Source organism: Gordionus sp. m RMFG-2023, chromosome 1 (genome assembly GCF_954871325.1).
Source record: "Gordionus sp. m RMFG-2023 chromosome 1, tfGorSpeb1-WG-v2, whole genome shotgun sequence".
NCBI classification, from domain to species: Eukaryota; Metazoa; Nematomorpha; class Gordioida; order Chordodea; family Parachordodidae; genus Gordionus; species Gordionus sp. m RMFG-2023.
In genome coordinates this window covers 44,542,363-44,555,817 of record NC_088775.1, presented here as the reverse complement: position 1 = coordinate 44,555,817, position 13,455 = coordinate 44,542,363, and the positions used below count along the sequence as shown (strand labels likewise).

General features: G+C 26.9%; 1 protein-coding gene and 1 long non-coding RNA gene across 2 annotated transcripts in view; one reads left to right on the top strand and one right to left on the bottom strand.

Moving 5' to 3' along the window:
- The first annotated feature begins 4,482 nt into the window (after positions 1 to 4,482).
- On the top strand, positions 4,483 to 12,306 carry LOC135928101 (uncharacterized). The gene is made up of 3 exons (XR_010572241.1): positions 4,483 to 4,575; positions 8,020 to 8,121; positions 12,026 to 12,306. It is a non-coding gene; the product is annotated as an uncharacterized LOC135928101 (long non-coding RNA).
- LOC135927910 (collagen alpha chain-like) overlaps positions 11,903 to 13,455 on the bottom strand; it is a 41,897-nt gene continuing 40,344 nt past the window's right edge. Inside the window, exon 13 of the mRNA XM_065464211.1 lies at positions 11,903 to 12,310. Coding sequence (XP_065320283.1) covers positions 12,016 to 12,310 — 295 coding nt within the window. The 3' untranslated portion in view covers positions 11,903 to 12,015. The remainder of the gene's footprint in view (positions 12,311 to 13,455) is intronic.

Below are 13,455 nucleotides of genomic sequence, written 5' to 3'. Positions count from 1 at the left end.
TGTGTTACAATTTTTTCATATGACGGTTAAAAAAATAAATTACGGAATTTAAATACACTAATTAAGCACTAAATAATGGCGAAAACCGGATGTTTTGTACTATTATAGTTTTTGTTTTGGCAATTCGCCAATATTTGTTTATTTTTGTTTTTTTCGCGCATAACTTTTTTTCCTTAAATTCGGCTACTATCCGGATTAAAGCACTAACCTCTACAAACGAAGCACTAAAGAATGATATACATTTCATCGTTAGTGCTTCCAAAAGTTCGGCCAACTTCACGCTTAAATCGTGACGTCATAATTTTTATATACCTAATATCTTTTTTTTTATAAGGCGGTTAACCATAAAAATTACGGAATTAAAATTTACTAATTAAGCACTAAATAATGGCGAAAACCGGATGTTTTGTACTATTATAGTTTTTGTTTTGGCAAGTCGCCAATATTTGTTTATTTTTATTTTTTTCGCGAATAACTTTTTTCCCTTATATTCGGCTACTATCCAGATTGAAGCACTAACCTCTACTTACGAAGCACTAAAGAATGATATATATTTCATCGTTAGTGCTTCCAATCGACTTTTAAGCTTGAAGTTGGCACAAATTTTTATTTTTGCTTATAACTTTTTTTCCTTAAATTAGGCTATTAAACGGATTGAAGCACTAACAAGCACTAACGAAGCACTAAAAAATGATATATAATTCATCGTTAGTGCTTCCAATTGTTCGGCCAACTTCACGGACCTCATTTTTCGGTATTTATAAAAATTTATTTTTTTAAAATAATAAAAAAAATTTTTTTAATGTTGTTAATTTTTATAAATTTACTAACCCAAACGATTATAGCCTTTTATATTAATATATTTTTTAGTGTCAGAATATAATTTTATGGAAAGCATAAGAGTGCACAGGAACCTCTGGTGCAAAAATGACTTAAAATTCAGAGATTCTGTAGAAAATAAGAAAATTTGTGAGGAAACTGGAAAAACATATAATCTGAATTATGATCAAGTGGAGAATAAATTTTTAGCTGTAAAGGCTAAATTTAATAAATTATATTCTCTCACCCAACAAAAATCTGGTAAAAATTTTTTATATTATATTATAATTAAATGGTGCATGGGCAAACAACTAATATTCTGAGTCAAGTTTTAAATTGACACAAACAAATGTAAAATAATAACAAATATATAAAAAAGTTTTTTATTTATAAAATTATATAAGCCTACACAATACCTTAATGAAATTGAAAACCCACTTGCTGATCAAAATATTGAAATTGCTTCATTTGAGGATACTATAATTTTTGTATTTTATATTCTATTATTTGATAATTATTATTGAATAATAGCTAGATCAAGATATTGCTGAAGAAAATGAAAACCCAATAAATATTAATAAAAATATTCCTATTCCATCTATTAAAAGAAAAAAATTAAAAATTATTGAATCTGAAAGAACAGAAATATTAAAAGGTAAAACAATTTATATATTTTAAATTCGAACAAACTGGAGAAGATCTGTTAAATAATAGTGATTATACCTTTCGGTCAAAATTTTATATTAATATATTTTTATATATCGTTTTAATATGACATTTTTTTTATTCACTTTGTATTTAAATTTAATCGGTGAAAATTTTATATTAACATTTTTTTATATATCATTTTAACGTTACATTTTTTTAAATATCAATTTGAATTTGACACAATTAGTTATTTTTTTTATTGTTGAAAAAAAGATATATAAAGAAAAATTGTTTTAAGATCTATTCAACCCCATAATGGGCGGTCTGGAGGCATAGGGGGGGGGGGGGGGGGGGGGGGTGTAAAAAATAATTTTTTTGATATGGGTATCAATCGATAGCTAATCAAAAGATCTATTCAACTGGAGGTGAATCTCTGCCCCATAATGGGCGGTCTAGAAGGGTAGGGGTGGGGGGGGGTGTAAAAAATAATTATTTTTGATATGGGTATCAATCGATAGCTAATCAAAAGATCTATTCAACTGAAGGTCAATTTCTACCCCATAATAGGTGGTCTGGGGGGGGGGTGTAAAAAATAATTTTTTTTGATATGGGTATCAATCGATAGCCAATATAAAGATCTATTCAACTAGAGGTCAATCTCTGCCCCATAATGGGTTGTCTGGGGGGGGGGGGGGGGTGTAAAATTTTTTTTTTGATATGGTTATCAATCGATAGCTAATCAAAAGATCTAATCAACTGGAAGTCAATCTCTGCCCCATAATAAGCGGTCTAGAAGGGTAGGGGTGGGGGGGGGGGGTAGGGGGGTGTAAATAATAATTTTTTTGATATAGGTATCAATCGATAGTTAATCAAAAGATTTATTCAACTGGAGGTCAATCTCTGCCCCATAATGGGCGGTCTGGAAAAGGGTGGGAGTGGGAGGGGGGGGGGGTAAAAAATATTTTTTTTTGATATGGGTATCAATCGATAGCTAATCAAAAGATCTACAACTGGAGGTGAATCTCTGCCCCATAATGGGCGGTCTAGAAGGGTAGGGGGGGGGTGTAAAAAATAATTATTTTGATATGGGTATCAATCGATAGCTAATCAAAAGATCTATTCAACTGGAGGTCAATTTCTGTTCCATAATGGGCGATCTAGGGGTGTGGGAGTGGGGGGAGGGTGTAAAAAATAAATTTTTTGATATGGGTATCAATCGATAGCTAATCAAAAAATCTATTCAACTGGAGGTCAATGTTTGCCCCATAATAGGCGGTCTAGGAAGTGGGGGTGGGGGGGGTGTAAAATTTTTTTTTTGATATGGGTATCAAATAAAAGCTAATTTATTATGGTTTGACTGAAAGTCTTCATTCTTGGTCTTGATAGGTATGACTTGTTGTGGGGTGTTGGGGTAAGGGTGGGGTGTGCGGGTAGGAGTGGGGTGTAAAAAAAATATTTTTTTGATATGGGTATTAAATAAAAGCTAATTTTAATATGGTTTGACTGAAATTCTTTATTCTTGGTCTTGATGGGTATGACTTGGTCTGGAGTGTAGTGGGGGAGGGGTGTAAAAAATAATTTTTTTGATATGGGTATTAAATAAAAGGTAACTTAAATGTTTTTTTTATTGTAATAATAATATTCACTATAAAGGGCGGGTCTAGGTCTTGGAGGGTGACGAATATTTTTATCAACATAAAATATAGATGTGGGTATCAAATAAAAGCTCATTTAAATATCTTTAGATAGAAATATTTATTTTTTGTACTGATGGGTATGACTGCCAGCTCTCAACATATTAACAAAATGTCTAGTTGGATAGAATTTACAGAAATAAATGAGAATGAAGATAAAACAATTTTTAAAATCTCTTTTCGGTTCCAATCCTGAACTTGAAATATATAATTTGCAGTGTTATATTCACGATATTCCATAGCTATTTATTTAGTATCGATATTAGTATGCAACATTTTTTTTTAAAAGAGAGATTACTGTAGCTCGTTACTAAATAAATAGCAAAAATTATTATAATTTTTTAATTAATTCTAAAATCATTATCTTTTAATTTAATTTTATTTTAAAATTTACATTTATAAATATGCATTGTAAATATATTTTTCAAAAAAATAAAATTTTTTAAATGTCGACAGTATAGAATGATAATGAAAATAATTTTGGTACAGATCATATCTACAAAGGAATATCCCTTGAAAATGATGATGATATAAGATTTCCTTTTCCTTAATTCACAAATTATTTTAATCTCGATAAAAAAAATTAACACAGGATAAATTTTGCTGTAATATGTGGCCGAGGTTTTATCATCAAAAGTTGTTTCAACTTGAGAAAACATTTAAAGGTAATATATCAAACAAAAATATATCTTTAATGTTTTTGAGTTAGATGAGTTTATGTGATTTTATGGCCTAGTCTAAACAAGCTATATTTCAACTGGTCATAAGATAGTGCGCTACATTTATGAAAATATAGCGATAACGCGCCTTTTTATTTTTATAAAATAGCGGTAAAGCACGTTATTTTTAAAAGTAGCTTTTAACAACATTATAAAATGCTTCCTTTCTTCTTAATCTCCCTCTTTCTCCTTCTCAATTTTAAAATATTTAATTTTCAATAATGTTAATGTCATAATTTATTTCCATTTTATTTCATTTAATATAATGTTCATTATATAGTAAGATTTATTTTTTAGGAAATGATTAATGATAAAAATACTACAAACAAAAATTTCTTTCAATTTAAAAAAATTTTTATAAAAGGAAATAAAAAAGTTAAGATTTAGAATTTTTTTTCTAGTTAATACTTAATTTCAAATTTCTTTTTTATATATTTATAATTCAAAATATTAATATTTTTAATAATGCCCCAATTAGTTACCTAAAAATCTTACTGAATATAATATTTTTAAACAAATTCTCATGACGAAAAATTATACAAATATTGATGGAATAGATGCCAAACTAAAATCTAAAATTAAAGAACTTTTAAAAAATAATACTATAATGTGTTCGAAGAAAAACAAGCCAATTATTATATTGTCCGAATTGGGTGAAATATTTAAGACACATCACAATGATAAGAATCATACAGGTAAATGTTTATTGAATTACTTTTTATTTGTATTCGAATAATTTGATTGATTAAATAAATATTCACTAGTATATTATTAGCATAGTTGAAAAATATTAGAATATTATTTTATTTTCATATTGTAGTTTATTTGATGTTAGTTAAACCCGACCCAACCCATCAAATTGTGATTATTTTATTTCGGTTTGTCTGAAATTTATTTTTCCATATGGGTTTTTCATCGAATTTAAATTTAATAAATGATATCAATTAGTGATCTGCTTCGGGATTAATATTTTAAGCATGATTCACTTTTTTTAAAATTTGTTAGGCTCTGCCCTATCCCCAATTTTTTCATATATTTGTCTAGAAACGCAACCCCATATAAAAATTATTAGCCCGCCCGGCTTGGTCCGAATTTATTTAAATATAGAAAAAATTAATAATTTTTTAATTGTAAAAAATAAATTTACAAATATAAATATTACGTCCTATTTCTTGCAAGTTTTAAAATATATTAATTTATTTAATAAAATTGAATAATAATAGCCCGACCCAGGCAGAATTATTTTTAAAAATATTAGGCCCTACCCAGCCAGAAAGTGCAAGAGGACCATAAATCATGGATATTATTTTAATGTTAGATAATTTTGCAATTTTCATTTTTGATTATTTTACAATATTTTTTTTAAGATTATTATAAAATAATTTATCATTTTCTAATAATATACAAAAAAATAAATAAATTTTAAGTAAATCTATTTTATATTTCTAATTTGATTTGGATTTTGTCAATTATGTTGTGGTTAGGAATTTAAGGGAAAAAATTGGTTGCGTCGTATTGGACACCTAAAGTGTATCCTGGTTCGATTTATTGGTAAACAGCAGGCTTTTTGGACTGCTATAATAGCTTCGTTTAAACAGTTTAGTAAGATTTATACAAAAAAACTAAAGAAACAAATCGAAAAACACAAGAAAAATAAGAAAAATTACAATGCCATCAAACACTATGTGTTCTTATTGGCATGTAAAATATAAAATATTAGTTTATGCTTTAATATAAAAAAAATATTTATATTATGTGTTCGGTCCGAACGGGCTTCAGGCCGGGCCTATTATTTTTTAAGAAAAACTAGTAATCTTTTTTCCTAAATATTTAGGAGTGAACACAACTATCAAATCGATTGAAACAATATATGCAACTGTCCCAGTGAATAAGCTCAAAGATTATATAAAAAATTGCTAGGTATTTGGAAATATAATATTATGGAAAGATAATTATACTATAAACTCGATTGGCAACAGCATCGAAAATATTTTAACCAGACTACCTTCGTTCATTTCATATTTAATAGATAAGAAGAAGCAAGAGAATGCTTATAAGAATATAATTAAAAAGATAAAATTTTGCATTGGGGATCACGTACTGATCCCAATAAATAAAAATGATAGATCTAATCTATGCCCCAAAAATATTGAGACCGAAATTATACAAATGGAGGGCGAGAAATTATGGGTTGGAACTAATTTGGGAAAAATTGATTCCCCATTTTTAAAAACGAACATTCATAAATCAATAAAATTTACCAATTTTACCATTCCTAATAGAAGATCTCCATAATAACAGCATCAAGAATAACATCTTCTTATGGTAGTTTAAATCAATTTGCAATTGCCAAAAAAGTTGCAACAATAAGGTCAATGTTTTAAAAATGACATTAATTGTTCCACAAAATGTCACTTAAATATTATTTGTGTAAATAATAAATAATTTCATATATTTTAAATTAATTATCGAAATCAATAAAATATGTTGTTGATTATATGGCTTGAAAAAAAATATTATAATATAGATGATTTGCTTATAAAGAAGTGCAATAATTTATAACTGCAATAAGAAAAATTTATAATGTCATTTTAAAATTTGTGAATCGATGGTCTCAAATATAGCCGTTGAGATTTAAAAATATTACAAATTAGTAAGTTGCTAGCCAATAATTTTATCACTAGGCTACAATGCGTTTATAAATAGCAGTGACTATATTTAAACCTCTGCTTATAATTGTATTTAATAATGAAGTCTACCCATAAAAATTCACTATCTTATGGCCGGTTGAAATATAGTATGTTTAGACTAAGCCAGAAAATCAACTTTCACTTAAACTCATCTAACTCAAAAACTATTATAGATGCTCTAATTTTTTTTAAAGATTAAGAATTGAGCTATACATTGATATTAATTTTTGGTTGATATATTACCATGTTTTCTCAAGTTGAAGCAACTAGTTTAGTTTGATGATAAAACCATGGCCACATCTTACAGCAAAATTTATATAATGTGTTAATTTTTTTTATCGAGATTAAAATAATTTGTGAATTAAGGAAAAGGAAATTTAATATCATCATCATTTTCAAGGGATATTCCTTTGTCGATATGATCTGTACCAAAATTATTTTCATTATCATTCTATACTGTAGACATTTAAAAAATTTAATTTATTGAAAAATATATTTTGCATATTTTTAAATGTAAATTTAAATTTTAAAATAAAATAAAATTAAAAGATTATGATTTTAGAATTAATTAAAAAATTATTATAATAATTTTTGCTATTTATTTAGTAACGATCTACCGTTATCTCTCTTTTTAAAAAAATGTTGCACGCTAAAGATATCGATACTAAAAAAATAGCTATGGAATATCGTGCTAATATAGAACACTGCATATTATATATTTCAAGTCCGGGATTGGAACTGAAAAAAGATTTAAAAAATTGTTTTATCTTCATTCACTTTTATTTCTATAAATTCTATCCAACTAGACATTTTGTTAATATGTTGACCCCCCCCAGACCAAGTCATACCCATCAAGACCAAGAATGAAGACTTTCAGTCAAACCATATTAAAATTACCTTTTATTTGATACCCATATCCAAAAAATTATTTTTACACCCCCCCCCCCCTACCCTTACCCCCTAGACCACCTATCATGGGGCAGACATTGACTTACAGTAAATCTTTTGATTAGCTATCGATTGATATTTATATCAAAAAAAATTATTTTTTACACCCCCCCCCCCCCCAATAATAATAATAATATTTTAATATAATTAAAGATAAAATTAGATATAGGCATGGAATTTGATGAGAAAGTTATGCCAAGTCTGATCTTGGTAGCAAGATCCATATATAAAGGTATATTGGATAAAGAAAGAGTTGTAGTTCAACAAAATTTATTTAATGAAATACATGTTTAAACTAATTTTATTTATTTTTGGATGATGAAGAAGGAAGATTAATTATGAATGCAAGAGATATAAATAATGTAGACAAAAAAAGGAAATAGAGAAATTAATTTATATACAAGATATTTTATTTAAAAAAAATAGAATCTATAGTAGAATTGATTCTGGAGATAAGATAGTAATAATTAATTTTTTCAATATAATTAAAAATAAAATTAGATATAGGCATAGATTTGATGAGGATGCTATGGCAATTCTGAATGTTGGTGGCAACAATCTATATAAATGTATATTGGATAATGAAAGAGTTGGTTCAACAAAGTACATTTAATAAAATACACTTTTAAACTAATCTTATTTATACTTTTGAATAGAAGAATGTAAATTTTGAATGTTAGAGATATAAAAAATGGTTACAGAGAGTTATAGTTGCTTGATCTTTTGTCAATTTGATTTTGCTAAAATTTATATTGCCTTGTGTGATTTTTTAGTCATTTTTAATTGAGTCAATATAGGAATAAATAAACATATTTTATTTTTGTAATTCTTTAGTTGTAAAATTTTTTTACATCCGCAAATCCCAAATATTTAATACTGTAGTAAGGAATTGTATGAAAAAAATGGATATTTTTTTAACCTTTGCAATTATTTACATGCAAAATTTTTTCATATGCGAAATCACAAATATTTAATGCTCTTTGATATTATAAATTATTATTATATATCTATTCTGAAATCGTGAATATTTATTACTATAAATAGATTATTATTTTGTATTAAAAAGATTATCCTTATCTTACCAAATGTCCTGTGTTTTACTTTAAATATTTATGTGGTAGCATTAGTATGTAGCATAATAAATAACAAAATACGAAATTTTGAATACTAGTTCTTATAAATTTTATCTAAAAAGCAAAATATATTAAAAGAAAACCCGAGCGAAGCCCGGGAAAAATAGGGAGTATGGGGGGGGGGGGGGTGAAGCTCTGTAAATTAGTTGAGCCCCCTGGGATTGTAAAGGCTAGTGACGCCCCTAAATAGGTCCTAAAAACTGCTTCAGCTCCAATTAATTATTCAACATATTCGTATTTATACAACTTTAAAAAATCTTCTTCCATTATTAGTAACACACTTTTTTAAGTAATGTTGGCCTATTTAGTAATAGCTGATTTAGATCAGTTGGTTCTAAAAATTTGAAATAAGAATAACTAAAAGATCTAACCTATTCTTTTTGTTTTGGAAGCTCAGGCTCTTATCCTTATTTTGGATTTTGGCCCCTGATATCATTTTCATCTTCATCCACCAATTAACTACATTTATTCCCCATTACAATATGGGGTACGGTTGGCGCCATTAGGTATTTCAGCTAGTGTTGTTAAAAAGCTCGATTCGGGTCGATTTATAAAAATGGTCCGATTAAAATTTTAGCCAAAATAATATTAAGGAAGTTTAGAGATTTTGCTAATAGGTGGCAGCATGGTTTGGACCTCTATTTGCAAAATCTCGAGGCTTACATATAATTATTTTGGCTAAAATCTTATTCGACTCTTTTAAAAAATCGACTAGCAGACATAAATGAATAATATTTTTTAAATTGATAATGATTTGAACAGTTATTTCTCTCCTATTACATTCCTATTTTTAACGATAAATTAAAATTTCCTTATCTCTGTGAATACTTGTTCCTGCAGTACTGTCTAGTGTGAAAGGGGCTTTAATGTATGATTTTGATCATGGTAGATAATTGAGCGAGTTTAAAGAGTAAATAATTTGTCAAATATAGTGTCATAAATATTAATGCGAATAAAAAAGTTCAGCTAGCATCAAATCATTTTCTAGGATTAAATCATATTTTAAAGATTTTGCATGAAATTAAAAATATTAAATCCTTTTTATTTCATGCCTACCCAGAATATATTCAATTACGATTATAATTTAGGATTTCAACCTAAAAATATCTTCAAAGGAACAGCGGAATATCGATTGAATGAATAGACAAATATATCGCTATAATATGTTTCGACCTGATGTTTTGGCGTTCCCAAATTTAAATATCTCATCTCTTTTATGAACGAAAATTAAATTTTTATCATCTAACCGCTCACGCTCACTATAATATAGCAAGAGGTTTGTGCGTATAGTCTGAAGAGATATCAGGATGAAGCGGATACGATATCACTTTTACTTTAAAGATTTTAAATTCAATTTTTAAGATTTTCCTTATATTTAAGGAATATTTTGTGGTTATATTTCTGCGTTCCACAAAATTAACTCTATAACGTCCTTTGCTTTTTTTATAAATTATACTTTAATTAGAAGTATTAAGCAAATATTTACTGAAAACTGGACATTTTATGAGAAATCAATAACATATATAATTAGATCCAAAACATTATTTTTTAAGGTATCAATAAATTATTTATTTATTATACAGATCCATTCTAAAAAAAATTTACCCATCCTTATAGGCTTATCGTGCGATCATTATCAATAGTTTACTCTACAGATCTAATCTCTTTAGGGTTGATCATCTAAAAATGATGAAAATTTCCCATTTATTTAACTTAAAGAGCCGACTTGTATTAATCAAACAGATATGATATAAACAATAAAATTCAAAGACTATTTCATAAACTGATCATCAAGATTAGATGATCTTAAACTGCTCTATAAATAAGTCCAAGGCTCTAGAAAGAAAAAGGGTAAAATAACGATGTACCCGATTTTATTTTTTTTATAAAATAATTTCAAAAACATAATTTTTAAAAGAGGAGATTCTGTGGTAGATTTTTGGGATTTGGAAATACTAATAATATGTTAGCTTACTTGAATGCGATAGGAGAAACCCTGTTCATACATTATTTCTTATATTAGATAGTGTTATTTTAAATGTATTTTTATACATACTTATATATTTTTAATATTGATGTAAATTGATTGGGGGAAGGATCATTTTGCTTCAAATTTCTTGAAGGGGAATCTAAGGGGGGTAGGTCAGGGGGTAGGCCATGCTCTTGGGGTGTTAATTATATTCTAGATGAATTAGGGCAAAATAGATGCAATAAAAATTTATTTAATTTTTATTATAATCTTATAATATACACATATCACTAAACATCGAGGAAATCTATATATTCCATATAATCATAGCATTATTTTCTATAAAAATTATTTCTAATTTTCTGCCATATTTATAAATATCATTTAGAAAGGTTCCAAATTTCTATCAGTAAACTCATTTTATTCCAAACCATGTACTATAATAGGATTCATCATAAATGAGGAGAATGTTTTTATTTTAATTCAATTAAAAAATAACTGTAGTAGAGTATATTGATAATTTAAGTTATTCTTTTTAAAATATATGAAGGGATTGCCATAATAATTAAAAACTTGTAAATAATAACGTTGGAGTATCAGGACCGAATGCAGCGCTAATTTTATTTTGGGGAGAGAGGGGGTATAGGATTTTGAGCAGAGTTTGCCTTCAGTAAATAATCTGTCATCTAAACGCTGGTAAAAAATTATAAAATAATAAAATTCTTAAAAAGAAAAGAAATTTTTTCTAAATTTACATCCAATCCCATTTGATTTAAGTTAAATTTATTAAACGTTGTCGTCTGGTACTCTTTATCCACTTATTAATTTTAATATTAAAATCATGTTGACTTTATTTAAATGTAACATAATATATATTATAACAATGCTATGAATAAATGTTTAAAACAAAGAGGGCATTATCTAAAATGAGCGAATAATAATTTACACTATAAAGGAATGTGCTTATCATTTTTGCAATCACAATTAAATATAGATATAAAAGGCAGTGCTAAAATATGAGGTTGACCTAAACGCCATTTTTCTAACATAATTATTATTTTTTTTATAAGATAATAAACTAACAATATCATTTCTAATTAGAGCATAGATGGAATTTTGAAAATCTGCGCTAAAATTAGACATAAAAATGAATTAAGGCTAGATCAACCAATAATAAAAAAAGACAACGACGTTATTATAAGTTTAATATTGGCATAATATGTTTAAAAAAATAAAATGCTTGACCAAAAATTTGATTAACTATAATATCGTTATAAAAAAAAGTTTTAAAATGGCTTGGAAAGATATCGATATTTATCATTTAGGATTTTCTAATTCTTTTGGTATTTTTTTTTCAATTTTCATGTTCCTTTTGGACCTAATTTCTTCTTATTTTTATCTCAAGCACACCACGCAAGGAATCTCTCTTCCGGTAGGATACTTCTGGCAATTAAGGTTTCCGCAATGCGCCTCGGTAAGCTCTAATATGGCACCTTGAGCTAAAATATTTCCGCCATTAGGATAGATATCGAGACCTTGGTCAACGCAAACGTACTCATTTCGGGAATATTTTTCGTCTGCCGCCATTAGGAAACCTTTATAAGCAATTTGAAAGTCAGATGGGCACGCAATCATTCCCGGAAACATCATATTGATGGAAAAATTTTCCGCCAAGCATACGCTGCAAGCTCTAATGTAAATTATATATATAAAAAAATTCGAAATGCCCAAATTTAATAAGTTCAAAGAAAATGATTGCAAAGATAATATGCTTAAATACGAATAGCTTATAATAGTTGGAAAATTTATTTGGTCATTTCGTAGCCAAAATTTTAAGTGTAATATCTAGGGAGATAAAAAAAAATAATTGTTTCTTCTAAATAAATTACACAAAAAAAGAAAATAATGAAGAAATTCGAATACTTTAAATCCTCAGTTAGTAATGCTCATCTATCAGGAAAAATTTTCACATTCGTCGAAAATTAGTCTAAATACATATAATTAGTGTTGCTAAACGGCTATTTTTGAGAAGATTTTTAAAAACGGCTAACTCAATGCTTCATCCAGAAAAATATTATGCAAGCCTGAAAATTTTTTTCATAAAAGGAACAAAGATCTATACATATATTGTCGAAATCTCGAGGCTTAGGCAATATTTTTCTGTCCAAAATATTGAGTTATCCGTTTTTAAAAATCGGCTCAAAACGAGCCGTTTATACATATAATTAATGAAAGAAAAGAATATTCAAAAAGATAGTTGATTTTCTTTTATTAAATTTTTAATTTATTGTATGTTTCAAAATTTTATGATTGTAAAAAATGAAAATTTTGTAATAAATTGGAATTGTATTTTATATATTTAGCGTAAATGTGTTTTTCCGACAATGTGGTATTTTTCAACTTTAAATAATTTTTTGAGCGCGTTTTTAAATTTAAAAATCTGATTTTACCTGAAATGTATTCCATCATATTTGGAATGTCTACCCTATGAATTTCAGACAATTTTGAATGAACTTTTCAACTTAATATAATTTATAATATTTACTCTATATATAAATTATAAATGACTCAAAGGCTAACGACAAAATTGTCTACAATTCATAAGATAAGTATTCTAAACATGTTGGAATACATCTCCTGTAAAATTAGATTTTTTAATTTAAAAAAAAACATGCAAAAAATTATTTAAAATTGAAAAAATACCACATTGCCGCGAACATCATGTAGATAATGTTGTTAAAGTAACTAGTTACAAGTAAATTTTTGCTAAAAAATAACTGTAACTAGTTATATTTTAAAAATTGTAACTAGTAAATGTAACTAGTTATATTTTTG